Source organism: Pogoniulus pusillus, chromosome 11, assembly GCF_015220805.1.
Source record: "Pogoniulus pusillus isolate bPogPus1 chromosome 11, bPogPus1.pri, whole genome shotgun sequence".
In the NCBI taxonomy this organism is placed as follows: Eukaryota; Metazoa; Chordata; class Aves; order Piciformes; family Lybiidae; genus Pogoniulus; species Pogoniulus pusillus.
Window position 1 is genome coordinate 18,060,482 of NC_087274.1, and position 27,339 is coordinate 18,087,820.

At 64.1% G+C, this 27,339-nt stretch overlaps 3 protein-coding genes across 9 annotated transcripts; 1 reads left to right on the forward strand and 2 right to left on the reverse strand.

The window, feature by feature from the left end:
* Window positions 1–58: 58 nt before the first annotated feature.
* On the reverse strand, window positions 59–6,592 carry LOC135179451 (rho-related BTB domain-containing protein 2-like). Its single transcript, XM_064151279.1, has 9 exons — window positions 6,279–6,592; window positions 6,095–6,198; window positions 4,282–4,467; window positions 3,261–4,195; window positions 2,501–2,619; window positions 2,226–2,376; window positions 1,877–1,965; window positions 1,367–1,472; window positions 59–1,286 (listed from the first exon to the last, which is right to left on the reverse strand). Exons 1-9 carry the CDS (start codon window positions 6,468–6,470, stop codon window positions 1,117–1,119), a joined length of 2,052 nt encoding a protein of 683 aa, XP_064007349.1. The 5' UTR covers window positions 6,471–6,592; the 3' UTR covers window positions 59–1,116.
* A 357-nt stretch (window positions 6,593–6,949) lies between these two features.
* Window positions 6,950–15,614, forward strand: LOC135179453 (drebrin-like). Its single transcript, XM_064151281.1, has 14 exons — window positions 6,950–8,004; window positions 9,837–9,889; window positions 9,978–10,090; window positions 10,164–10,238; window positions 10,744–10,884; window positions 11,057–11,134; window positions 11,447–11,598; window positions 11,924–11,978; window positions 12,087–12,161; window positions 12,532–12,652; window positions 12,744–14,231; window positions 14,328–14,437; window positions 14,759–14,816; window positions 15,174–15,614. Exons 1-14 carry the CDS (start codon window positions 7,919–7,921, stop codon window positions 15,269–15,271), a joined length of 2,703 nt encoding a protein of 900 aa, XP_064007351.1. The 5' UTR covers window positions 6,950–7,918; the 3' UTR covers window positions 15,272–15,614.
* RTKN (rhotekin) lies at window positions 15,584–27,130 on the reverse strand. Of its 7 annotated transcripts, XM_064151284.1 has the most exons (14): window positions 25,500–25,585; window positions 23,890–24,074; window positions 22,053–22,252; window positions 21,745–21,806; window positions 21,387–21,440; window positions 21,195–21,312; window positions 20,321–20,545; window positions 19,949–20,043; window positions 19,174–19,280; window positions 18,407–18,538; window positions 18,161–18,326; window positions 17,510–17,614; window positions 17,049–17,157; window positions 16,333–16,426 (listed from the first exon to the last, which is right to left on the reverse strand). In XM_064151284.1, the coding sequence occupies exons 2-14, from the start codon at window positions 23,992–23,994 to the stop codon at window positions 16,420–16,422; spliced, it is 1,485 nt and encodes a 494-aa protein (XP_064007354.1). In that variant the 5' UTR covers window positions 23,995–24,074; window positions 25,500–25,585; the 3' UTR covers window positions 16,333–16,419. The 7 variants fall into 7 exon arrangements, with proteins under 7 accessions (XP_064007353.1, XP_064007352.1, XP_064007355.1 ...); XM_064151283.1 differs by lacking the exon at window positions 17,049–17,157 and having other exon boundaries at window positions 15,584–16,426; window positions 18,407–18,535; window positions 25,500–25,584; XM_064151282.1 differs by lacking the exon at window positions 17,049–17,157 and having other exon boundaries at window positions 15,584–16,426; window positions 25,500–25,584.
* Window positions 27,131–27,339: the final 209 nt, after the last annotated feature.

Genomic DNA, 27,339 nt, shown 5'->3' on the forward strand with positions numbered 1-27,339 from the left:
GCCCAGAACCCCAGAGTGGGGGGCACTGGGTGGGGTTGGGGGTCAGAGCAGAGCCCAGTCCCATTACAAAAGGCTTTATTAAAGGTTAAAACAGCCGATGCTGAGGCATGGGCAGCCCCCGCTCACACTGCTGGGGGGGGCCCTGGGAGCGGGGCCCAAGGGCCGATGTGCTCATGGGGTGGGGGTAAAAAAGTGTAAAAACGGTTGTGCAGTTCAGCCCGGGGAGCCCAGGCTGGGGACAATGAACCCCCCACCGTGCTGCCATGGTGACACAGCCCAGGTGTGCCACAGCAGGGGGCACGTCCAAGGCACGGAGATGAGCTGGGAGGGAGGGCAGGCTGCCCCCCCCCCCCCCAGCAAAAGCAGCCCTTATAACCACACAAGCACCCAGGGACTCCCATGCCCACCCCCCTCACCCCACTCACAGCTTGGCCCCCCTCCGCCTCTGGCAGGGGGGAAATACAGCACCAGAAAGCCCTGCTCGGGAGCACCCGGCACGGAGTGGGGGACAAGGAGGGGAGGGGGAGGCTGGCAGAGTGCCCCCCCCGCCCACCCCCAGCCCCACAATACTGCTCGGTCAGAGGTAGCACCAGCGTTGGCCAGGGTGGAGGCAGCCCTGCTGTCATGGCACAGCTTGGCAAGGCTGAGACAGGTCAGCACAGCACAGCATGGCTGGCACAGCTCGGCATGGCCTGCAGAGTTCAGCACAACTCAGGCTGGCCGGTACAGCTTTGCATGGCTGGTACAGATTAGTATAGCTGGCATGGCTTGGCATGGCTGGCACAGATTGGTTTAGCTGGCTCAGACTGGCATGTCCAGCATAGTTCAGCACAGCTTGGCAAGGCTGGCACAGCTTGGCATGGCCAGCAGAGCTTGGCGTGGCTGGCATGGCTGGCACAGCCTGGCATGGCTGGCACGGCTCAGCACAGCTCGGCCACGCTCCCGTGCCGGTGAAAGGCACGGCGGGACAGGGAGAGGGAGGATGAGCCACGACCCAGCAAGCGCCTGTAAACAGCTGGGACGGGGGGCAGCAGAAGGTACCAGCTGCCCTCCGGGGCACGGGGCCGAGTGGGCATGCATGTGTCCCCCAGTCTCACCCGTGCCCCCCTCCCCGACTCAGGAGACGTGGGGCGAGGGTCTCCAGAAGCACCACTTGCTGCGGGGGTGCTGCTTGCGCTGGAGCTGTTCCTCCCGCTCCCGCTCCTTCTGCGAGCGCAGGTACAGGTCCTCCTCCTTCAGGTACCACACCGGCGGCCACCGGTGCCGCTCGAAGTGCGCCCGGTTCTCTGCGGGTAGGGCACCGGGGGCGTCAGGGCACATCCCGGCATATCCCAACCCCCTTCCCCTGGCTATGTCTGTGCCGTACCTGGGGACATGAACTTCATCTCGCGGGGGAAGCGGCGGCAGACGTCGTTGTAGTTGGTGCAGATGTAGTGCAGGCACCACGCAGCCAGCTGCTGGGCGTTGTGGAACTGCGGGCACAGCGTGGCAGGCACGGCACGGCGCGGTGGGCACCTGCCCGCACCCCACCACGGCAGCATCCACCCCAGCTCACCCCACCTCCCAGGCATTTGGGTCCCTTCAAGCCTCCGGGCTCAAACCATGGCCACCCCAACCCACCACCACCTGCCCCTCAGGGATTCAGGTCTCATCCAGCCACAGGTCTCACACTGTGGCCAACCCTCCCACACCTGTACCCTGGGATTTACCCCAAGCCACCAGGCTCGTGCCATGCTCATCTCACAGCACCACGGCAGCCCACATTTTGGTCCCCATAAGCTGCTGGGCTTGCACCATGGCTGCCCCATAGCAGCCCCCAGGGGATCTGGGTTACCCCAAGCCATAGATCCCATGCCATTGCCACCCAGCCCCATACCTGTGTCATCTCCAGGTAGATGATGACCTGCTCATCGATCTCCACACGCTGCATGAAGGCTCTCAGCAGCTCATCCACTGCATATTGCTCTGGGAGTGGAATGGGATGGGAGGTGTCAGCAGCAGCGGGGGGGTCACACTCACCAGAGACACGTGTACCGGCAGCCAGGCTGTGCCCCGGGGCTGAGCCAGGCTCGTCTCACTCTTACATAAGGCCCCCATTAATGACAGGCAGGAGACACATTGATCTCTGTCCCCATAGCACCATCATCCTATTGGCAGGTGACGTCAATTGTGGAGAGGACCAGGGCTGGGGGATGGTATTTTGTTGGGGGGTAAGGGGGTCTCACCCGTGAGCGCCTGCAGCCGGGGCAGGCAGAGACGGTTGGTGAGGATGAGGAGCTCCATGGCATCCAGGTCAGGTGTGGGGGTGAAGACGCCGGTGTAGAGGAAATCGAGGACAGCGCGCAGACAGGCGCAGTTGGTGCCAGGCAGGGAGACCTGTGGGACACAAGGTCTGGGGGCAAGGTATGGCAAACAGAGACCCCTGTCCTTCCAGCAGCCTCATGGCAGAGCTGGTGGGGTCACCCCCTCCCACTGCCTTACTGCCCTCCTGCCCCCTCACCTCAGCAGCATAGCTCTCCCGGAAAGCCCCCCGGAACATGGCCATCATCCAGTCGCAGCCCGCGATGAGCAGGGGCTTGTGAGCGGGCACAGTTCCATCATCCACGCAGAACACCACATCTGGGGTGGGAACAGGACAGCCTCAGTGTGGGGACAGTCACTGCTCAGCCACCCCAGTCCTTGCCACAGGGACAGCTGTCCCCCTGGACACCCCAGACACAGCAACAGTCACCCCTCAAACAAACTTCTTTGACACAAGGTAGTCACCCTTGGTCACCCCAGCCCCAGCCATGGGGAGAGTTGTCCCTCAGCTACCCCTGTCACAGGGACAGTTGCCCCTTGGCCACTCCAGCCCCTGACACTCTAACAGTCATCCCTTGAAGACCTCTAACATGGGGACAGTCACCCTGTGTCCACCCCAGGTCCTGACATGGGGACAGTTGCCCTTTGGTCACTCCAGTCCCTGCCACAGGGACAGGTACCCCTCAGCCACACCAGGTCTCCCCAGGGATGACCCAGCCCAGAAAGCATGACATTGCCACGTGGGTTGCCACAGACAGCACAAGGAGGGCTCTGGAACCCAAATTACAACAAAGAGAGCAGAGGGAGAGGAATCAGATTGGCCAAGACCCTCGGATCTGTACAGATCACCACAGACACCCAGATGGAGGGGAAGACACTTGGTGATGTCCCCAGCCAGGGCAGCCCCCTCACCTCAGACTTTCTCTCTGCCCACCAGCTTCCCTATGGCACTCCCATACCTGCAAAGACTCCTTTCCCCAGGCACTCCTTGATGCGGTTGGCACGGCGGACGTGGAAGGCCTTGGTGATCTCTTGGTTCATGAAGCTCTCCTTGTTGAGCACATTGGCCACCATCATGCGCAGGTCAAAGACCTCCAGAAGCTCAGCAATGGTGGCCACCTGCATCAGGTCACCTCGGGCTTGGTCCAGACGCCCGGTGTAGAGGTACTCGAGGACAGCACGGAAAGGCTCGGCCTGCACCCGCTGGTCCATGCACACCACCGCCATCCGCTTCTCCCGCCCCATCACTGGGTCAGCCACTGCCTCCCAACGCATGCTGACAAAGCCCCGGCCCCAGGAGGACAGGTCACGGCTACCGGCGTCACCGGGCACGGCGCCGTCCCCTGCTGCCAGGCGTAGAGCATCATCGCTCTGTGAAGTCCTCAGCGGGGTGCGTGCCCCCTCGGCCAGAGCCCCCCGCTCCCCATCCAGGCTTTTAGTGCGGGCAGCTGGCTCCTTGGCCACCCCACCCCGTGGCTCCTCCAGTGTGAACAGGTCATAGAACTTGGAGCAGGAGGTGGCAAGGTAGACGCGGTGGGCAAAGACCCTCTGACCGCTGTGCAGCTGGAAGACGACGTCAGCGCAGAGCGGGGTGCGGAAGAGGGCAGCAGGGCCCCAGGTGCGGCTGGATGGGGGATCGGGGACCTGGATGACGGGTGGTGGAGGTTTGGGGGGTCGGAATGGAGCCTGCAGCAGCGGCCGCTGCATCTTCTTCAGGTGGGACTTCCAGAACTGGAGGTGGCGTCGGGAGATGAGGGCAGCTCGGATGGCATTGTCGAAGACGTCTTTGATGCCAAACTGGGCCACCACGCTGGTCTCATAGTAGGGCACCCCCAGCTCTTTGGCCACCTCATGGCCACGCTCTGGGGGCAGGATGTCAGTGGGCTTGATGGGCCTGGGAAGGGACAGAGTGGCAACATGTCACCATGCACACTGAGTGTCCTGTCGTCCCACCTCACCCACCCAGTACAGTGACATTACTTGGCCAAGGGACGCCGGGCGCGGTTGACAGCATCCAGGTCAGCATAGCGCAGGTCCAGCTGGCACCCCACCAGCACAATGGGCGTGCGGGGGCAGAAGTGCTTGATCTCGGGGTACCACATCGTCTTCACGTGCCGCAGGGAGTTGGGGTTGGCCAGTGAGAAGCAGAGGACCACCACGTCTGACCTGAGGCCAGGAGGAGGAGAAGGGTGAGGGCAGCCATGCCCCTATGCAACCCTGCTGCCACCCTGCATCCCCCTGCCACAGCACTGGGGGCACATCCTTGCCCAGGGCCACTGCCCTGGCAAGTCTCAGCCCCATGGCCCCCAAGAACAATCAGGACTGAGGAGGCAGCTGAGGGCACCTGGCTCTGAGTCCTCACAGCTGGTCAAACTAAGGGCTGCCCAGCTCAGATACAGTACAGAGCTGGCAAAGCATGGCACAGGACTGGCAGAGCACAGGACCAACATGGTATGGCGGAAGGCTGGCACAGCACAGTTCTGGTACAGCAGCATCTGAGGACAAGTGAGTGCACAAAGGTGCCCACAGAGAGTGGTGAGATGAGTGCCGAAGCCTGTTCCATCCTCCAGCATGTGCACAGCTGCAGGGATCTACACTGACCATCCAATCCAAGCTCTGTCCTCAAGTCCAGCATGAAGCTGCCATGCTGTCACCACCATCCCAGCCCTGCCAGTGGCTTGGTACAGCTTCCCAGGGCAAGGTGACAGGATGCACAGAAGGTGCCAGAGGTACCCAGGTGCCTGCAGCCCCTGGGGCCTTATAAGGCAGGTGGGAAGCAGGCACGTGGCCCCAGTCCCGGTTTGTTTTTAGTCTGTGCCTCGCCGAGACGTGACCAAGAGCTGCGTTTGGAGCCGGGCCCATGACACAGACCAAGATAGAAGCCACCGGCCGCCTCCCGCGGGCCCCTGGCCAGCACGGGAGTCGTCGCTCACTTGCAGGCGATACCGATCTCTGCCGAGACCCGGCAACTGGAGCCCCGCGGGCAGAGCCGGTAGCAACAAGCACTGCAGACACCTTGGGATGAGGAAGCCCCCACGTGCCCCCACGTCCCCCCACCTTGTGGGACAACCCTAGCCCTCGGCCGCTGGCCCCGGTCCGTGTGGAGGGGAGATTAGAGTGTACCGAGCCGCGCTGGCACAGTGCGGCAGGCGATAAGAGCCTGGACGTGCCAGCGGCCACGGGGACTACGGGGTGTTTACCGCCTGGGAGCACGGGGTGGGCAGTGACCGCTTCGCCACAGCCTGGGGGCACCTCCTGTCGCTGCCCAAGTTGGGGCCGTTGTGGCCACAGTGCCCCCCAAGTAGGACGTGGAGGTACCTCTGGCCCCCTCAAAGGTTTAGGGTGCTAGAGATGACGTGTGGGGGCTGGCAACAGCTCAAAGGGCCCCTTCAGTCTCACGTGTCCATCCAGGTGGGCAGGGCCAGGGAGTCAGGGTGCCAGTGGTGGGTGGGTGTGACGGTGAAGGGGCCCAGGGTGCTGATGGAAGGGCTCAGGGTGCGGGGATTGGAGCAGGGTTTGGGGTGATGGTGGCAGGGCTTATGGGTGATACTACAGGCATAGTCTGGATGCTAGTGGTCCGTGAGTGTGCCTGGGGTGGGGCTGGGGGTGCTGGTGGCTCAGTGTGCAGTGGCACGTGGGGGTGCCAGTGGTGGGGCTTGGGGTGCCAGTGATGGTGGCATGGCTGCAGGTGGGCTGGGGTGCTAGTGGTAGGTTGAGGTGCTGATGTCAGGGCTGAGGGTGCCGGGGGTTGATGTGCTGCCAATGCTGGGTCTCAGGGCTCCAGTGTTCCCACCTGCCATAGGCAAAGCGCCGGTCCTTATGGTGGTCCCCAAAGGTGTCCCAGAGACGCAGGGAGACGCTGACCTCGTCCACCACATCCCGGGAGCGCTCCAGAACCTACCGGGACAGGGAAAGCCGCCGTCACGGCCCCAGGTCCAGCCCCCCTGGTTCCCCCCCGTGCCCCTGATGCTCGGTACCTCCTGGCAGACGCGGTACTGGTCGATGGCCCAGACGGTGGGGACGTGGGTGGCCAGGAGCTGGTACTGGCTGAGCGTGGCGTTGCAGGCGCGGGCGCAGATCAGCCGCGTCTTGCCCACCGCATTGTCGCCCACCACCACGCACTTGATGGTCTCGACGTTGGGGCGCTCGTAGTCCACGTCCAGGTCCATGGGCACCGGGGGGAGGCACCGGACACTGCGGGGGGGACACCGGGAGGCACCGGGGGGCGGGACGCAGCGGCCCCGACCCCGGCCCCGCACGGAGCGGCCGCGCTCAGCGCCGCCCCCCGCCCATGCCCGCGCCGCCGCCCGGGCCCGTTAGCCCGCCCGCCCCGCTTCTTCTAGCCAATCCGAACTCGCCGTGCCGCGTCGCCCCGCCCTACTGTCCCCGCCCCGCTGGCTCCGCCAATCGCGAGTTGAGCCGCCCTTCCTCGCCCCTCCCCGCCGCCACCAATCCGTGCCCGCCCCGCCCGCGCGCGGACAAAGGAGAGCCGCCAGGGGGCGCACTGGCCACGTGACTGCCCCACCGCCCCTCGCGGGAGGAGGCGGGCCCAACGGGACACACCCCTCAGCACGCGCCCCCCCTTTCGGCACCGGGGGGGCTGCGGAGGAGGGACCGGCGCGGCGGGACCGGCGGCAGCAGCGGCACCAGCTACGCCAGTGACACCAGCAGCACCAGTGACAGCAGTGATGCTGCTCCAGTGACAGCACCAGCAGCAGTGGTGACAGCAGTTTTACCGGTGACACCAGCGACACCTGCAGCACCAGATACACCAGTAACACCGGCAGCACCAGTGACAGCAGTGGCACCAGTGACACCAGCGACACCTGCAGCACCAGATACACCAGTAACACCGGCAGCAGCAATGACAGCAGTGGCACCAGTGACACCAGCGACACCTGCTGCACCAGCAACACCAGTAACACCAGCAGCACCAGTGACAGCAGTGACACTTGCTGCACCAGTGGCACCAGTAGCACCAGTGACAGCAGTGAGACAACAGTGGCACCAGTGGCACCAGTGACAGCAGTGGCACCAGTAGCACCACCAGCACCGTGACACCAGCAGCATCAGCACCATCAGGTACATCAGCTACACGAGCTACCCCAGTGATACCAGTAACTCCTGTGACAGCTGTGACAGCCAGCGGTGACACCGGCAGCACCAGTAACACCAGTTATACCAGTAACACCGGTGACGCCACTCCCCACCGCAGACCGCGCTACCTCCCACTTCTCACCAAAGTGACGCCGGTCACGTCAGGTCACACCAGTTCACACCAGTATGAACTACCACTAGAAGCATGAACGAGCGTCCCAGCACGGACCAGTCACTCCAGAAACAGTGCACGGGGCACGGGCACTGGCACTGGGCTGGGGATGTCCCCGGGCCACCCCCCACTGCACACGAACGTGGGCAGCGGGGGGACCCATGGGACACCCCTAGCCCCGAGGTCCCATTTTAACGCATCCCAGTCTGGCCCCAGGACAAGGAGCCTGCCCGCCCCAGTACCGGTTGGTTGCTCCCGGCCCCGCCCGGCCCCGCCCGGTTCAGTGGGTCCCACCCGTGGGCGGTAGGGCGGGGCTGAGCGGCCGCGGGCGGCGAGACCGGGACCGAGATGGCGGGACCGGGGCTGGAGCGGCATCGACTGGCACTGCTGGCGGCCAGAGAAGATGTGGGCAACCCCCGGGCGGGTACCGACTGGTGAGCAGGACGTGGGACCGGGCACTATGGGAGGCGGAAAGGAGGAAAGGGAGAAAGGGAGAAAGGGGGAAAGGGGAAAAAGGGAAAAGGGAACGGGAACGGGGAAGTGCAATGGGAGAGGGGAACGGGAATGAGCAAGGGACTGAGAGTGAACACCGGGAGCAGGACTAGGCACCGGGAACGGGCTAGGGACTAGCAACGGGAACTGGGAGCGGGAAGAGGCAGCAGGAATCGTCACAGGGAACGAACACTTGGAAGGGGCACCGGAGAAAGGAGTGCACACCAGGGACGATAAGCAGGCACCGGGCACCAAGATTAGGCACTATGAAGGGGAACTGGGCACTAGCACGAGCTGTGGGGGACAGAGGAGCTAGACACACCGGACACCGGCACCAGAACGGGAAAGTCAGGGCACACAGGCGTCCCGGCTGAGACTCTGGGCTGGCGATACGGGGTAAGGGTAACGGGTACCGGGTACTGGGCTGGGCCCACGACGGAGCCCCCGCCGGGCCGAGCCGCGCTGCGCTGGGAACCGGGCGCCCAGTCTCGCCCCGCCCTACCCAGTCCCACTGCCGGCGGGCTGGGAGCGGCTCCAGGGCACGTCCCGGGGGACTGCACCGGCATCACTGTCGGGAGGGCGAGAGGGAGCAGCCCAGCCCCGGCACCGGGGACTGGAAGTGAGAAGAGGCCTGAGGGCACCCATGGCTGTGCCCTGCGGGGGGTCTCGAAACGGTGCACCCCAGTGCGACGGCCACAGGGCTTGAACCGGTGTCCCCTTTGATACCCCACCGGGCTGCCAGCACTAGGGCGGGCAACGGGGCGACTGGTGATGGCACCGGAATGGCACCAGCACCCACGGCCGTCACTCGCCCTTGGCTCGGCCCCTCGGCCACTGGCCACTTGGGCACTGCCCTCTGCCCCGGAGCGGCGCCAGGCGTCGTGACACGGTGCCAGGGCTTGGCTGGCCCTACTTCAGCAGCGGCGCCAACACCCGTGCCAACACCCGTGCCAGCCCCCCCGGCGCCGGTGCAGCCAGCGTGCCGTGCCATGTCCTGCCATGCTGGGCCATGCCGTGGTGCTCCGTGCCGTGCCAGGGTGTGTCATAATATGCCATGGCATGTCCTGCTGTGCCACGCCGTGTCATGCCGTGCCACACGGCACACGTGTTCCCGGAGCCGTGCCGTGCCGTGCTGCGCACATATGTTTGTAACCGGAGCCATGCAGACAAAGAGGAGGCAGAGCTGAGGGGAGTCCCGGCCAGGCCACAGTGAGGGTGCCCCCTTCCCGTCCCCAGACCCTCTCAGCCCCGGACTGTGTGTCCCGACACTGCTGGGGAGTGCCGCGGCTGCCCCACTCTCTCCGGGTAGGGTCAGGGGACGACAGCGCTGAGGGGTCGGGGACCGCCTGGAGACCGGGCAGGGATCCTGGGCACCCTATGCGATGCCAGCCCGGTGCTGGGTGACGCTGGACGGCCCGGGCTGGGGCCAGGGGGGCAGTGCCGCTGCCACTTCCCGCGGTCCCATTGTCCCGGGGCGGATGCTGCCGGCGGCACTTCCATGAATTCAGCCGGGGTGGGCGGCACGGGGAGGGGCACGAGAGGGGCACAGGGGGTGTCCCCAGGCTGTCTGCCTCCCCGCGCCCCACCTCCAAGTTCCCACGCCTGGGATGGGTGGCCCAGGGAAGGGACTCTCTACTGGCTGGGCATGTCCAGAGAGGGTCAGTGTCCATCGCCTGCCATAACTGACCTTGCCAGGCTGTAGACAGGTGCCCTCCACACGTACACACACACACACACAAACACACCCCTGATGCCCATCTCTCCCTGCTTCCAGGGCCATCTTTGCCTATGAGAAGCACCATGACCTCAAGCTCCTGGACTCTGGAGGTAATACAGGACAATGCTGGGCAGAGGGGCGCTGAGGAAGTGGAGGGTATTCACTGTGCCCGCTCTTGTGCCCACCTTCCTCTTACAGCTGGAGGTCTGGATGCACTGGCCAAAAAATTCTCTATCACCAGCATCATGTATGGGCTGTGCCGCACCCAGGATCCTGGCACTGGTGGCCACCGCATTGTCCTCATCCATTGGGTGAGTGTGGGGAGGGAAGGGGACCATAGGGGAGGCACAAGATGCCAGCCTCAGTCCTATGTGCCGGTGCCAGGTTGGGGAGAATGTTCCAGAGTGCCAACGCCAAGTATGTGCTGGGCATCTTCCTGCCATCCGATCCTTCTTCAGGGTGAGTGATGGGGGAGGTGCAGGGCTCAGTCCCCAGTCCTGGACCCCCATTTGGGGATTCGGGGCTGGAGACTGAGCCCTGTGCCTCCCCCATGTTCCCCCCCATCATGCCAACCCCGACCTTTGCTTGCCACGCCGGGCACATTCCTGGCGCTGCTGACTCAGCCGCCGCCGTTCCCAGTTCCCAGCCTTGGCCGACGATCCAGAGTTGTGGTTATGTTCCCTGCCCCCATCCCTCCAATCCCAGGCAGATCCTGCCCCCCTCTGCCTTTACTCCCATGTCCCGGTCCCCCGCAACACACACACACCCCCCCCGGGAGCTATATCCGGCTTCTACATCTGGATTTGGCCCCTAACATCTGGATCTGGGCCCACATCTGGAGTGAGCCAAGGGAACAGAGCCAGGATTATTTCCCCCCCCACTGGGGAGGCTCTGAATTCATCCCGGGGGGGTTTGTGGGTGCTCAAAGCAGGGGGGGGAATGACGCCGTCCTGTCTGGTGGCAGGAGGCCAGCGTGGTGCTGAGTGCCCATCGTGCCGAGGACGTGACGCAGGAGGGGCTGAGACGGGTGTTGGCACAGATGGCACCCACTACCCCGCCTCCAATTAGGAAGATGCCCCCCACCCGGGACACCCAGGAGCTGGTGGTGAGTGGAGGGGTATTGGGTGGGGGGAACATGCCTATGGGAATGGGGACTGGTTAGGAGGGCACTGAGTGGAGTGCTGGGTCTTGCCCACCCTTCACGGTGCTGCTCCAGGGGTATCTAGCTACAGGAGTTTCATGCCCTAAGACTCCCTCTCTCTGATGGGTCTCTCCAGGGCACCAACTACCGCAAGACCAACCCAGCACTGGAGATCCAGCGCACCAGGAGGGACAACTTCTGGGCCCAGGCTGAGGTGGATGGGCATGAGGGGCATGAGGGCCATGGGGAGGCATGGTTAGGCACAATGAGCATAGAAAGGCAAGAGTGATGGGTGCTCAGGGACTCCCCTGTAGCATCCCTGCACTGATGGGGTAGCACATGGTTGCCACCTTGGCTTATGGGGTTGGTAGGGACTGATCCAGCTGGGGGGGCATGATGTTAAAGTGGGTGCCAAGTTGGGTGTTGAGGTGGGTGCCAAGGTGGATGCTGAGTGTGGTGCAGAGGTGGATACTGAGGCGGCTGCTGAGGTGGATGCCAAGATGGGTATTGAGTGTGGTGGGCACAGCGCGAGGAAGAGCAGCGGAAGGCAGCAGAGCGGCGGCGGGCACTCGAGGAGCACCGGCGCTGGGAGCGAGAGCGGATGGAGGAGGAGCGGCGGGAGGCGGCCGAGCGGGAGCGGCGGCTGCAGGAGACTGAGCGCAGGATCGAGGAGCTGCGGTGAGGACATGGGCGGTGCTCGCGATCCGGGCTTCGGCATGGCTGCCCACGGTGGCACCTGTAGCCTTCTGCACGCCACAATGCCTCCAGGCCCGTGGATGCTCTGACCATGGGCATTCATAGCCCCTTTCACTACATGGTGCCTCAGACCCATGGGCACTGACAATGGCACTCACAGGCCCCTGCACCCCCAGCTTCCCCACCCCAGTGCCCCCCAACTCATGTAGCTCCAAGCACAGAGACCCACAGCAAGACCCAGAGGCTCCTGTGTCCCCCATGCGCCCTCTAATCCCTCATGTCCCCCTGATGTTCTGTGTCCTGGCAGGAAGGAGCAGGCACGACTGGAAGCGGAGGAGCGCAGGAAGGAGAAAGCACGATGGGTGAGTGGAGCAGCCAGGCTAGGGGTACCAAGGGGCTGCTGGGGGTATCAAGGGGTGCCAGAGGTGCCATCACACTGTGGGCTGCCCGGCCACACTCTGTCCCCACAGGAGCAGCAGCAGCGGGAGCATGAGGAGGCCATGAGGGACCGCAACCGGCACAGCGAATCCATCGAGAAGGCAGCCGTGAGTGCCAGGGCTGAGCACCCCGTCCTGCCCTGTGTGTCCCCAGCCATGCCATGGTGCTGTCTGGCCATGCTGTGATGCTGTATGATTGTGCCATGGTGCCATGTGGCCATGCTGCATTGCCATGTGGTGATGCCATAGTGCCACATGGCCATGCCACACATGGTGCCATGTGGCTGTGCCATTATGCTGCATGGCCATGCTGCAGTGTACCATGGATGTGCCATAATGCCACATGCCCTTGCCATGGCGTCGTATAGCTATACTGTGGTGCCAAACAGCTGTGTCATGGTGGCACCTATCTGCACCCCGTGCCACAGTGCCCTGTACCTCTGCCATGTCCCCACTGATGGCTTCCTGGCACTGGCAGGAGGCAGCTGTCCTGGTCTCACAGCGCCCACAGAACCCCCGGGAGTTCTTCCAGCAGCGGGAGCGCTCAGGGTCCACCTCCAGCCCCTCACCAACCTCCCCAGGTCCTGGTGCCAGACCCGGTAGGTGCCCCTGCAGCAAGTGGGGGATGTCAGGGCAGTGGGGAGGGGAGAGCAGGGCAGCTGCTGACCCCCCGACTCCCCTGTGCCCCAGGTGCCCGCCGGCCGTTTCTGCGGTACCAGCGCAGTCTGACAGAGTCAGCCTTCATCTTCAGCCGACCAGACTTCCCTGCAGCCCCCAGCCCTGGGGCATTCAGGGCCGTGCCTCCCACCAGCCCACATCGGCCCCAACCTCCCCTCCCCACCAGCCCCATGGGGACAGGGACCCCTCCCTGGTCCCCCACCAGCCCCACTGGGAGGAGGACTCCTCCTTGCGCCAACTTGAGGACACCCCCGAGCCCAGCCAGATCAGGGCACTTCCATGCCACCAGCCCTATGGGGACAGACACTCCTCCTGGTCCCACCCTGGGGACCCCTTCCAGCCCCATGGGCACAGGGACCCCCCCTAGCCCAGCTAGAGCAGGACCTCTCCATGCCACCAGCCCCATGGGGACAGGGACTCATCCTGGTCCCACCCTGGGGACCTCTTCCAGTCCCATGGGTACAGGGACCCCCCCTAGCCCAGCTAGAGCAGGACCTCTCCATGCCACCAGCCCCATGGGGACAGGGACTCATCCTGGTCCCACCCTGGGGACCTCTTCCAGTCCCATGGGTACAGGGACCCCCCTTAGCCCAGCTAGAGCAGGACCTCTCCATGCCACCAGCCCCATGGGGACAGGGACTCATCCTGGTCCCACCCTGGGGACCTCTTCCAGTCCCATGGGTACAGGGACCCCCCCTAGCCCAGCTAGAGCAGGACCTCTCCATGCCACCAGCCCCATGGGAACAGGGACTTCCCCTGGTGCCAACCTGGAGACTCCCTCCAGCCCCATGGGGACAGGGACTCTTCAATGTGCCACCATAGGGAGCCCCACCAGCCCTACAGCAACAGAGACCCTTCCTTCTGCTATCCTGGGGATGCCAGCTAGGGCAGGACCTCTCAGTGCCACCAGCCCTATGGGGATAGGGACCCCTCCCTCTGCCACCCTGGAGAACTCCTACTGCCCCATGGGGACAGAGATGAAACCTAGTGCAAACTTGGGGACCCCCTCCAGCCCCATGGGGACCGGGACCCCTATCTCTGCCACTCTGGAGACTCCCCCCAGCCCGGCTACAGCAGAGCCCCCCCATGCCACCAGCCCCTTCGGGACAAAACCTCCTACCTGTGCCACTCTGGGAACCCCTCTTAGCCAGCCGGGGACAGCGGCAGAATGTGTCCCCACCGTGCCTGGGTCAGAGCCCCTGCTTCGCTCCAGCCCTCCCAGCACGGGGGGAGCGCTGTTCGCTAACAGCACTGCTGAGGCAGAGCTCCTGCCACCCCCCAGCCCTCCCCAGGATGAAGAGGGACTCCCCCCGGAAACCTTCCCCCTCCCCAGCCCTCCAGCATGGAGCTCTCCGGAGCTGCTGATGGGGTCAGACGAGAGGGTCCTCAGCCCCCGGGGGGGAACAACCCTGCCTGAGACGCCTCCATGCAGCCTCGGCCTCCCCAGCCAGCCGCAGGATCGGGCCCTTCCCTCCCTGGGACACCGGGGGCCGCAGACAGGTGGGTGTCCGAGTGGAGCCGAGGTGAGGGGGGGGTCCGCGCCCCAGCCCGGGCGCTGGGGCTGATGTGGGACTCACCCTGCTCTTCTTCCCATAGACTCTGCGGAGCGGGAGCCGCCCCGGGGTGACTCGGGGCACAACGGCATCGGGGAGCATGAAGAGGGCAGCTGGGGGCACTCGTGGGAGCGGGACCCCTCCTCGGGGCAGGTACGGGCATCGTCTGTTGTCATGTGGGGCTGGGGGCGATGGGATGAGGCTGGGGACGTGACAGAACGGGGCTGGGAAGACACAGGGCTGAGGATAGGGAAGGGTGGGTTAGGGGTTGCGATCCGTGGCTGGGAAGGGGCTGGGGATACAGGGCCGGGGTCCGTGGCTGGTTCTGGGCTCGAGGAAAACGGCCAGGTCCAAGGGCCGGGGATGGGAGGGCAGGATGGGGCACTGAGGCTGAGGGGTGCCCCTTGGGTGAGGGTCAGACACGGTTGGCGGGGGTCAGAACCCTCAGGCATACACTTCCCTCCCTGTTCTCAGGGGGTTGAGCCCAGCGAGAGCATCCTCCTGCCCCAGCCCCTGCACAAGGACAAGCCAGGTATCCCCAAACACCCCCAGACCCCCAAACTCCCCCTGAAACTCCCTCTAGCCCATTACCCCCTCGCCATAAATCCACTGTACCTCCCCAAGCCTCCAAACCCTTCTAACCCTGTAACTTCCTTACCTCCGAACCCTGTAACCCCCTAAACCTCCTTGTACTCCCCAATTCCCTCCACCCCCATACCCTCCTCATACCCCCCCAACCTTAACCCATACCCACCCGAACACCCCAACCCTGGGACCTTCATACTCTCTCAAACACCCCACCCACATACACCCTGTACCCCTAAACCCTCGTCCACCTCCCAAATCCCTCCCGCACTCTCACTCCCTACCCCCACACGCTCTGTGCCAGGCTTCGCCCTGCTGCTGGCCCGAGACCCCGCTCTGCAGCTGCCGGGGCACTCCAGCCTTTCCACTAAGGATGATGATCGCTCCCCCCACGCTGTGTAACTTGGGGGGGGTACACGGCAGACCCTCGGGACACAAACACACTCCTATGGCACGACGACCACCAGTCCTGGCTCCACCTCACCGGACGCCCCCTCACTGCACATCACAGACAGCCCTCCCCACAGCCCCCCCACAGCACAGTGTGTTCCCCCTCCCCCATTTACACCCCAAAAAGCAGCTTTAGGAAGCATCTGGCACAGCCAGCCCCAAACAAGGAGGGGTAGGGGGCACAGCTGCCCCACACCAGGCCGAGCAGAGGAACCCCCACTCCCTGTGCCCCTGTCCACCCCACACACCCCCCAAATCACGCAGTGGCTGTTAAATAAATTTTAATGCATATTAATGAGGTGGCAGCTGCAGGTCCCCGGCCCGGGTGAGGCCAGGGCTGGTCCCTGCCGAGGGTCGCTGCCCCCTTCCAGAAGGGGCTGGCTAGGGGGGGAACCAGCTCCTGGAGTTAGAGGTGAGGGAAAGCAGAGCTGGGGGGGTCCCTGCACACCCCCCTTAGGTTAGACCCACACCCGCTGAGCGAGGGGGTTTGTCCTGAGCACCCATCCTGTGGGAGACCCCAGCACCCAGACATGGGGAGGCCGTCAGCCCCTCCCCACCAGGCTTTTTGCGGGGGGGGGTTCAGTCCTGAGCCCACTCTGCAATGGCAGCGTTGTTCCCCCCCCCGACCACTCTAATTTGGCAGAAATTCCAGTTTCTCCCCATGAAAACAAGCTGGGAGCCCCCAACCTCCACCCCGGGGCAGAACTCCCCCCAGGATGTCACCCACCCCACAACCACCTTGGGGGCTACAGGACCGCAGGTGTCTCTGTCCCCCACAGCCTCCAGTGTCCCGCAGGTCCCCCCACCGGGCTCAGACCCGGGACTGGGCTGGGCTGCAGTTGCCAGAGGAGCCAGAGCTGGGGGGCAGTGGGTGCAGGGTGGGGTCATCCCGCCGCCCCCCCCGCCCCTTCAAGGTGCTGAGCCGAGCGTCCAGGGACAGGGTGCGGGGGCGGCCCCAGGGCCGGCGGGGAGGGGGGCTGGGGCTGGGGGCGCGGGGAGGGGGTCCCTCAAAGAGTGAGAGCCACGGTGGGGGTCCCGGGTCCCGGGTCCCGGCCCTCCGTGTCAGGATGTCGGTCACTGCCTCGATGTCGTCGGACGGGTCAATAGCTGGGGGTGGGGGGGAGAGTGGGAGTCAGCAGGACCTTCCAGGAACTCACAGCCTGCTGTGGGGCTGGGACTGGAGCCAGGGCAAGAGGGACATGTGCCACGTTCAGGGTGGTCAGGAGGTACCCCCATGGCTGGGATGTGCCCCGAGGCCAGGATGGGCATCAGAGCTGGGGGCAAGCGGGACAAGTTCTGTAGCCAGTGGGGCCAGCATGTACCCCACAGCTGGGAGGTGCCCCTTGGTCAGAGTGGCTGGGACATGCCCCACAGCTGGGATGTACCCCATGGCCAAAGCATGCCCCATGACCAGAATATGCCCCGTGATCAGGATGTGTCCCATGGCCAAGGTGTCCAGGATGTGCCCCATGGCCAGGACATTCGCAAGAGCCAGGGCAAGTGGGACATGTCCCGGGGCTAGGGTGGCCAGGATGTGCCCCGTGGCTTGGGTGTGCCCCACAGCTGGGATGTGCCCTATGGCCAGGACATGCACCAGAGCCAGGGCAACTGAGACAGGTCCTGCGGGCAGGGTGGCCAGGATGTGGCCCATGGCTGGAACATGCCCACGGTGTTCCTAGGGTCCCAGTGGCCATGTCCCCAGGGGGGGTCACCCGATGGCCCCTGTCACCTGTCGCTGTAATAGGTGGAAAGCAGCGCCCGGATCTCGGCCGAGACAGCGTTATCCTGCAGCAGGAGCCCCTCGCAGGCCGGAGGGGGCACAGCCGGGCCCGGCAGGGCTGGAGTGCCGGGCAGGGCGCAGAGAGAGAGGAGGGGCAGAGAGATGGCAGGGGCAGAGAGAGGTGGTGGGACAGAGAGAAATGAAAGGGGCAGAAAGAAATGGGGCACAGAGAGATGAGAGGGATGGAGAGGTGGGGTGAACGGAGGAAGACAGGAGGGGGACACACAGAGGTTGGGGGAGGACAGAGAGGACAGGCAGTGAGAGAATGCAGCATCAGACAGGTGCCAGGTGGCAAGGAGGGGCCCACCGGCCACAGGTTAGTGAGAGCAGAGAGGAGCAAGAGACGAGCAGAGCTCCCTGGGACTCCAGCCCAGAACCCTTCCTGGGACCCCCCAGATGCCTCAACTCACCCATCTCATGGTAGAGCGAGCCCTGGCGTGGCAGCATGGCGGGGGGGCGGCGTGGTGGCGGCACCTCAATACGCATCAGCTCCTCACAGCACTGCTTCCACTGGCCTGGGAGATGAGGGGTCACACCAGGATGGGGGGCAATGGGCTGGGGTTGCGAGATCACATCGGCATAGCGTGTTGTTGGGGTGAGGTTCTGATTGGATATGAATCCCACCAGGACAGGGGTCATCCTGGGATGGGGGTTCTGTCAGGACGGAGGTCCTCCTGGGAGAGGTTCCACTGGGATGGGGGCCTCCTGGGGCAGCTGCCATTCTGGGATAGGGGTCAACCCATATGTAGATCCCACTGGAATGGGAGTCATGCTGGGAGAGGGTCCACCCAGATGTAGATGCCACTGGGATAGGAGTTCTGTAAGTATGGAGGTTCTCCTGGGAAGAGGTTCCACTGGGATGGGAGCCTCCTGGGGTGGCTGCCATGCTGGGATAGGGGTCAACCCAGATGCAGATCCCACTGGAATGGGAGTCATGCTGCGAGAGGGGTCCACCAGGATGGGGAATCCCATAGAGATGAGGTCCTGCCAGAGCAGGTGCTCATCAGTCTGGGGGCGCAGCGGGCAGGTATGCCACCACACCAGGGTCCCATCACACTCACTCATGTCATAGAAGTGCTGCCAGAAGGCCTCCATCCACCTCTGTGCCTCTGTCCGGCTCTCGGCCACCAGTGTGTGAGTCACCTCCTCACCGCCGTACCGGTTGGTGACGGCCATGCCATGGGGCTGCCCGCGCCCCTCCCGCTCCGTCGACCGGATCCGGGTCTCCTGTGGTGGTGGTCATTAGATTCCTGCCAAAGCCCATCGTGGCCCCTCACAACCCTCCCCCCCGCAGCCCCTCACCATACTTTGTTGATGGCAATGGTGAGGGCTGGCTCCAGCCCAGCTTCAGCCTCGTCAGGGCCACGGTAGCAGAGGAGATCAGTGCCACGCAGGACGCAGTACAGGCGGGTTCCACTCTGCACCTCTGACCCCTGCTGCTGCCCCCCAGGATGGCACCATCAACAAAGTGGGAAATGGTGGGCACCATCTCTGCCAACAGCCCCAGCCCCACCACAGCCCATGTCCCTAGGAGAGTGGAGGCTGTTCCCTCCTCTGGGGTCCATCCCTGCCACTGCCAGAGCCACTGGCTGGCGCCGTTGACACCCAGCGTGCTCATGCCACTACCTGTCCTTATTCTATCCCTGTCCTTATCCCCATCCTATCCTCATCTCATTGCCATCCCTGTCCCTATCCTTGTCCTCATCCCCTTGACATCCCTGTCTCTGTCTTCATTCTCATCCCTGTCTTTGTCCCTATGCTATCTCCATTCCTATTCTCATCCCTATTGCCATCCCTCTCCCTGCTGCCATCCTTGGCCTTTCCTTATGTGTCTGTCCCTACTCTCATCCCTGTCCTAATCACCATCACCACCCCTACCCCTGCCTCCATCCCTCCTTCCTATCCCTGTCCTATGCCCACCTTCATCCCTGTCCATGCCCCCACCCCAGTATCCTAGTGTCCCACTATCCCTGTCCCACCCCTGCCGTGGTGTTCCAGTGTCCCACTGTCCCTGTGTCCCACTGTCCCTGTGTCTTGCTTTCCCTGTCCCAGCCCAGTGTTCCGTGGGGCTCACCTGGAGCTGGAGGAAGCCGGTGCTGACGGGGGTGGACATGCAGCGAGGCTGGGCAGCCAGGCGGCAGCACATGCTGCCATACAGGGGCACCCAGCAGGAGCTCTCCTCTGGGGTGGGCACACAGAATGGGGATGGGCACACACATCCCACACACTCCACACACGACCCACTGGGACCCCAGACTCACCTCCCACCCCAGTGCTCCCCAGGTTCACCTCAACCCTGGACCAGTCAGGACCCCCTGACCTCTCTCTCCTCACCCCACCAAGTCCGCCCAGCATCTCCCTGCCCGTGTCAGTCCCTCAACCCCAACAGGACTCCCCCTGCCTTTCCCTTCCCCCCATCCCAGTCTCCTCTCTCCACCCTGTCAGACCCTCACCTACACCCATCCTACCCTCAGACCCATTTGCCCTCCACTCCAACAGACACCTAAACCTTTCAACACATCCAGACCCTTCTCCCTACCCCTCCAGGAGCTCCAAACCCCTCTACCCACCCTGCTAGGACCTTGAGATCTATCTTACCCCCAGACCCATCCTACCTGCAGACCACTCTCCTCACCTCACCAGAACTCTCAAACTCCTCTCCCCATCACACCAGACCCCCAGATCCCTCTTTTCATCTCACCAGTCCTCAGAGCTCCCTCCTCACCCCACCAGGACCCCCAGGTTCCCCTCTCCTCACCCCACAGGTCCACAGAGCCCTCTTCCCACCCTGCCAGGCCCTTAAGACCCATTTGTCCTCCGCCCACCCCAGGCAGTCCCCATCTGCTCACCGTTGCTGGCGATGGCCAGGTCGTGGGTGCGGAACCCATCCTGCACTTCGGCCAGGGACAGGGCAGCATGGGCCAGGAGATGGAACTTGGGGCCACTGAGCGGGGACAGCCAGTGAGGGGAGCAGGGACAGGGGGAGACATGGTGGGAGAACATGGTAGTGGGGGAGAACACTGGAGGACACTGGGGGTCGTTGGGAGATATTTGGGGAAACACAGCAGGTATGGAGAGATTGCAGGGATTGTGACAAGGGGACACATCGGGGACAGAGCAGGTGGGGGGACATCACTGGGCGACACCAGTGGGATATGATAAGCAGACACTGGGCAGACACAATGGCCAGGGGCACACGGAGGGCACATGCGGGTACTCACGGCACGTTGGGAGCTGGCAGCAGAAGAGGCCCAGTGCCACCGTTGCCGGGGGGGCTGCCGGGCCCCCCGTCCATGGCAGCCCGCACCCGCTTGCCGGAGGAGCGGCCCAGGGAGGTGCTGAGGCGGGTGGCCAGTTTCCGGGGGGTGCTGCCTTGCGTGCCCCCCCCCGACAGCCCTGCGCTGTACAGCTCAACCTTCAGCTCAAAGTCGGGGCCGGCCTCTGAGCTGGGGGAGTCACAGGGCGGGGGAGCATGAACACCTCCATCCCTGCCCTAGCATCCACCCTGGCAGCCACTGTGGCACACGACACAATGAGGAGGCAGCAGGGAAGGGCAAGGGTGACCCTGGCGGGTGGCAGAGGAGGTTAAGTATCCTCTTTGTGGGGTGCAGAGGAGAGAAGGGGTCCAGAGGAAGGCAAGATCTGCCCAGAACAAGGCAAGGGGGGTAGGGGTGACCCCAGGGACTGTCAGGGGAAGTGGCAACGCTAGGGACTGTCAGGGGACCCTTTGGGATGAAGCAGAGGAGAGTAAGAGTTCCCTGAGGGTTGGGAAAAGGACAAGAATCCCCTTGGAGGCTCAGGGACCCAGGGGAAAGCAGAGGTGACCTTGGGAGTGGGGAAGGGTCTAGAGGAGAGCAAAGGTCCTCTTGAGGGGGTTCAGGGGTGAGGAGGAGTCCCTGTTGAGTCAGAGGAAGACAGGTCCAGAGGAGGGCAAGGTCCCACCCAGAACGAGGCAGGGGAGGACAGGAGCAACCCCAGGGACTGGCAGAAGATCCCCATGGACGAGGCAGAGGAGGGAAGATCTAGAGGAAGGCAGGAGGGACCCCAAGGGAGTCCAGGGAAGATGACCCTCCCACCAGGTCAGCCCCCACTCACAAGAGGACAGGGCTCTCGAAGCAGATGTCGGTGAGGGTCCTGTCCACCAGCACCATGGGGGTGTCATGGATCTCGGCCCCCAGCTGCAGCAGGCAGAACACAGCGCAGCGGTGCAGCTCTGCGGGAGTGGGCTGTCAGGGCTGGGGGGAGCAAAGGGGGGCTCTGCAATGCCTCCCCGGACCCCCCACTCACCTCCCTTGTTCCTGAAGTACTCCGTGTCCTTCCACATCAGTGGGATGCGCAGGTCTGGGGGCAGGGGAGGTGGGTGGTGAGCAGAGTGACCTCCGCCCCGGACAGCACCATGGGGATATCTGCACCCAGGACCACTCCCCAGCTGCTCTCCCAGCATAGACCCAAGGGGACATCTGCACTCAGGACCCCCATGCCAGCCACCCCAGGACAACCCCATGGGTATCCCTGAAGGTCCTTTGCTGGCTGCCAGCACCCAGGACCCCCCACCAGCCCCCATCCCAGGAGGTCATGTAGCTGGCAGGTGCTTGGTGCGCTCAGCCCACCTCAGTGTGGGGGGCCCAGTAGGACCCTCCTGTACCTGAGATGCAGACAGTGCCCCGGCACGGCAGGCGCTCATCCATGGGTCCAGCATCTGAGGGGCTGTGGGGGACAAGGGATGGGGGTGAAGCAAGACGGGGGTGAAGCAGGGACAGGCACAAAGCAAGGATGAGGGCGATGCGAGACAAGGATGAAGTGGGACGAGGTGAAGTGGGATGGGGTGAAGTGGGTGGGGATGAAATGAGACGGGGATGAAGTGAGATGGAGCCAAGTGAGATGGGATGGCTGCTGTGGCAGCCATCCCAGCACTTCCCACCAGGTCCTCCCAGCCCACCCAAGGGCGCTCACCGCCGGGCCGTCCGCCGCAGCACCTGCGCCTCCTTCCTGCGCTGCAGCTCCGCCATGTATGCCAGCACTCGGGCGTTGCAGAGCAGCAGCCCCTTGGCAGCCTCCAGCGCCTGCTCGGGCCGGCTGCAGGCCCCCAGCAGCTTCAGGGCTCCCTCCCGCAGCCGCAGCTCTCGCTCCAGCTTCCGCTGCATCTCCGGCTCCTGCACCGGGACACGGGAAACACCGGGCTGGGGGGCTGCAGGGGGGGTTCCTTTCCCTCCCCCTGGATCGGGGCTGCCACATCTCCTCCGAGACGTGCTGCCACCAGCTCCTCGGGGTCCCCCTGCAGCCACCTGCCTCAGTCCCTGTCCCACCACCCTGGAATGGCCCCCACAGACCTGCAGCTACAGCCCCACACCTCCCTGACAGCCCCCAAGCCAGCCCCGCAAGGGGACCGGGCAGCTCCCCAGCGAGATCGTGTGCCCCACAGATGTGTCAGGCACTCCACGGAGGCAGTGTGTGCCTCGTGGGGGAGAGGTGCACCACACAGATGTGCCATACACCCCCAAAGGTACGTCAGGTAACCCCACGACCAAGCCATGCACCTCATGGGCACATCATGTACCCTAGTGGGGACACACACACCCCATGGAGAAATCACACACTCCACGGATGTACCATGCACCCCACAAATAGATCACAGACCCCGCGGCAGAGCCATGCACCCCACAGATACCCCAAACATATCACATACCCCAAAAGGGCACTGCGTGCCCCACGGATACCCCATGCACCTCCACGGGTGTGCCATGCACCCCACAGACACATTATGAACCCCCCAGATGTGCTAGAGGTTCCCCAAATGCACCTCACACCCCACAGATACATTCTGTGTACCCCACGGGGCAACAGTGCACCCCACAAATACCCCATCCACCCCGTGAGGGGTACCCCACACAACCCACAGATACACCACCCCACGGTGGAGCCTCTGTCCCATAGGCACTCCATGCACCCCACAAATGTGCCACCTGCCCAACATGATGTACCCCACAGACGCACCACAGCCCCCCATAAACACACCCCACGGATACACCACTGCAGCCCCACGGATGTGCCAGGGACGCTATAGATGTGCCACACGCAGCCTAGAGGCATCCTGTGCCCCACACATACTCCATGCACCCCACAGAAAAGCCACTCACCCCACAGATACATCATGTACCCCACAAGGAAGCCACACACCCCACAAATGTCCCCTGCACCCCATGGCTGTGCCACATGCACCACAGATACTTTGTGCACCCCACAAGGGAACCACATGCCCCACAGATACCCTCCACACCCTATACATACCCCACACACCCCCTGGCCATGCCCACACAGCCCATACCCATCTCACACAGCTGCATCATGCACCCCATAGGGGACCCACATGTCACACACATACTCCCCCCACCAAAGATCCCCCCACCTCCCAGATACCCCACTCACCCCCCACCAAACACCCCAACTCCCTCCTGGTACCGGCTGCTGCTCCATCCTAGTACCGGCTGCTGCTCACACATCATCCTCATCTTCTCCCTCCTCCCTCCCCCCCCCCGGGCCCCCTGCCCATGAGCAGCAATGACGTCATCACTGCTATAAATAACCTTAAGGGTGGAAGATGGGGGGGTTGGGGGGGGCTGCACCCCCCACAGAGAGGATGGGTGGGCAGAGCTCTTCACCTTCCCGGGACCCCTCAGACCCCCAGATCCCAGGGAACCCAGACTCCAGTGGTTCAGGGGGTGCCAGGGGGTGGATCCTGGAGAGGGTTTGGGTTTTTTTTGCAGGGGATGGGGGGTGCCCAAATTCCTACCTGGAGGCTAATGGCGATCTGACGGATATAAAGCATGTTGAGATCCTCCAGGATCCGCAGCTTCTCCTGCATCTGCAGGCGTTGCCCCCTCCCCGCTACCTCCATGGGGACCCCCTCGGTTATTTGGGGGGGCTGGGGGGGGGCCCAGCCCAGTTCCCCACTCGTAGAGGCCAATGCATCCAGTGCTGGTGGGAGATGGGGTTTTCTGAGAACACCCCCTCCCCCCCCTCACACACACACCCTCCCTCAAAATAATATGGCTGTGGAGAGAAAAGAGCCTTTCATCAACACCCCCTTCCAATGGTAACGGGGTCCCCCCCCTCCGGTATCGGCCACCCCCTCCCGCAGAACAACCAGGCACTGTGCGGGAAAGGGCAGCGGGGGCGGGGAGGGGAGGGGGGGATGGAATGGGGGATGGGGGAAGTGGCGGGGGGTGTGTGTGCAGGGTTCGGAGTAGAGGAGGGGGTGCACGGATGGGTGCTGGTGTCAGCTGCAGGATATGGGGTGCAGAGAACAAGAGGGGGTGTAGGGGATAGGGGACAAGCAGTGCAGGGTTTGGGGTGCATGTGACAGGGTGCAGGGGGTGAGAGAAGAGAGGATGCTGCAGAAAGGGTGTAGGGGCTGGATGGGGGAAGGGGGCAAGATGGGGTGAAGGGTTTAGCGTGCAGGGAAGGGGGTGAATGCAAAGGACGAGACACAGGGTTTGAGGTGAAGAGGAGGAGGAACAACGGGTGCGGCAGACGAGGTGCAGGGTTAGGGGTGTAAGGACACAAGACAAGGTGAAGGGCTTAAAGTGAAGTGGGGGCAAAGGGGTGCTGTGAATAAGATGTGGGGACAGGATGAGTTGCAAGGGTTGGGGTGTGGGGAGAACGGGTGCTGAGGTCAGGGTGCAGGGGTTGGAGGACAGGGACAGGAGAAAGGCTGCAGGAGATGGGTTGCAGGGAGGGGACAAGGGGTACGGGGGACGGGAGGCTGGGGATGGGGTGCAAGGATGGGTCAGAGAGGTCAGGGGATTGGAAAAGGGGGGTGAGGTGGGGGACAAGAGATGAGGTGAGGGACTGGGATAAGGGGGGAAGGGATTGGGGGATAGGGGACGAAACGGTGCTGGGGATGGAGTTTAGAGGACAGGGCGTGTGGAGTATAGCAGCCAGGGTGGGGTACAGGGGACAGAGGAGGGGTGTGGGGTGCAGGGGACGGGACAGGGTGAGTATCCCTGGAAAGGGGGTGCAGGGACAGGAGACAAGGGACAAGACAGGCAGCCCGGGGACGAGAGGCAAGGTCTGGGGGCTGGGTTTGAGACGCAGCAGGCCGGGTGGGGGGCACAGGACGGGGTTCAGGAGACGGGGCGCAAGACGGGGTGTAGGGACAGGGCGCAGGGGTAGGAGTGCAGCAAGCGAGGGGCTGGAACCGGGGGTGCCGGGGCCGGTTCAGGTTGAGAGGAGGGGGAAGGGATTGGGGTGCAGGGAAAGGAGAGAGCACCGGAACCGGCACCGGGACCGACGCGGAGAGCTGGGGGGGCACCGGACAAGGTCCCGGTGCTGGCCGCCGCCCCCTACTGGCCCCGGTGGGCGCAGCACCACGACCCCCACCCCCTTCCCCGCCGCCGGTACCTTCCGCCGCTCCCGCTCCGCCACGGCGCGCACAGGAAGGCGGTGGCCTCCCCTGCTCCGGCCCCGGCCCAGCCCGCCCCGTCTCCCCCCGCCCGTTCCTCCGCCCCACGGCGGCAACGGTGGCAACGGCGGCTTCGGGACAACCCCCTTGCATGCATTGGGGAACCTCCAAATGCACCGGAACCCCGCCGTAGGCAGCCGGTACCGGCGGAACCAGGACCAGCCCGCCTCCAGCCGTGCGCATCGGGACGTCGACCACCAAGTGCAGCCGGTACCGAGGGAACCGGACTGTCCCCGAGTGTACCGAGGAATCGTCCCATGTGTAGCTGGTGCCGGTGGAAGCAGGACTGCCCATATGCACCCGCACTGAGACGTCTCCACCACCGTATGCAGCCGGTACCAGGGGAACCAGGACTTCCCCAGTTGCACCAGGACCCCCCACCACCACCATCATGTGCACCGGGACACATCCACCACCATGTGCGGCCGGTACCGGCGACACCAGAATGCCCTTAGTTTCACCAGGACTCCCCCACCAAGTTCACTGGGCCCCCTTCAGCACCCTGTGTAGCTCGTACCGGGGGAACAAGAACCTCTCGAATTGCACCAGGGCAGCCCTTCTACACATTGCACCAGAGCCCTGACAGTTGCACCGCGACCCCCGCAGTCTGCAGTGTGACCCCCGGTGCTCCGTGCTCGGCCGGTGCCATGTGCTCTGTATGACGAGGGTCCTGCTCCCTCAGCTCCGTCTCCCCCCACGTCCTGCAACCCCACACACACGCCGCTGGAGTCCCCTTCCCGGTCATCCCGGCCCCCTCAGCCACCGAGGGCCCCCGGCACGGATGGCGGTGCCAGGCGCTGGCCCTCCCCGGAGCAGGAGCAGCTGAAGACGAGGGTACCGGTGCCGCGGTCCTGCCACACCAGGCTAGCAGTAGCCGGGGGCGAGGGCGGCCATGCCGCAGGTGCGGGCGAGAGCGACAGGAAATCCCGGCTGGGCTGGTGCCGCCTGGTGCTGCCGGTGGGACGGGCACGACAGGCAGACGGTACCAAGGGCGGGGGAGTGGCTGCCGGTGGCCGCCTGACCGTACGACCTGAGTGCTAGTGCCAGTGGCTATCGTAGTGCATGTGCCGGTGCTAGTACCAGTGCCGATGTTGATGCCAGTGCCAGTGCTAGTAAAAGTGCAAGTGCCAGTAGCAATGCCCGTGGCAGAGCTAGTGCCCAGTACTGGTAGCAAGGCTAGCGCCAGTGATAGAACCAGTGACAATACCAATGCTGGTGGCAGTGGCAGTGCCAGTACTGGTGCTACTGACAGTGCGAGTGGCAATGCCAAGTACTGATGCCAGTACTGGTTCTGGTTGGTGCCAGTGGCAATGCTGGTGCCAGTGCCTCTGCTGGTGGCAATGCCAATGGCCGTGGTGGTGCTATTACTGTGCCAGTGCCATACCTGCGGGCAGTCGGCCAGGACGCTCAGCCGGCAGTGCCCACGGCGGATCTCCATCTCCAGCGCCGAGCCGCGGGCCACTGTCAGCCGGCTCCGCTGGTTACGGCAGAACATGGTGGCGGTGCTGGTGCCAGTGCCGGTATCAGTGTCAGGGTCCAGCCACTAGACGCGTCCTCAGCTCTAAGACCAGAGTAAACCCCTCCCTGGCACGGGGCGGGACACACCGGAGGGCACTGGGGCACACCAATGGCGGCTGCCACTGCCATGAAGTGCCCCGTGGGGCACCGAGGCTGGTACCGGGTAGCGCCTGGCACAGGCAGGACAATGGCCACAGTCAGTGGTGGCAGCTGCAGGGATGGGGGGGGGGAAGAGCGGTGAGGAGGGTTGGGGGGGAAGTT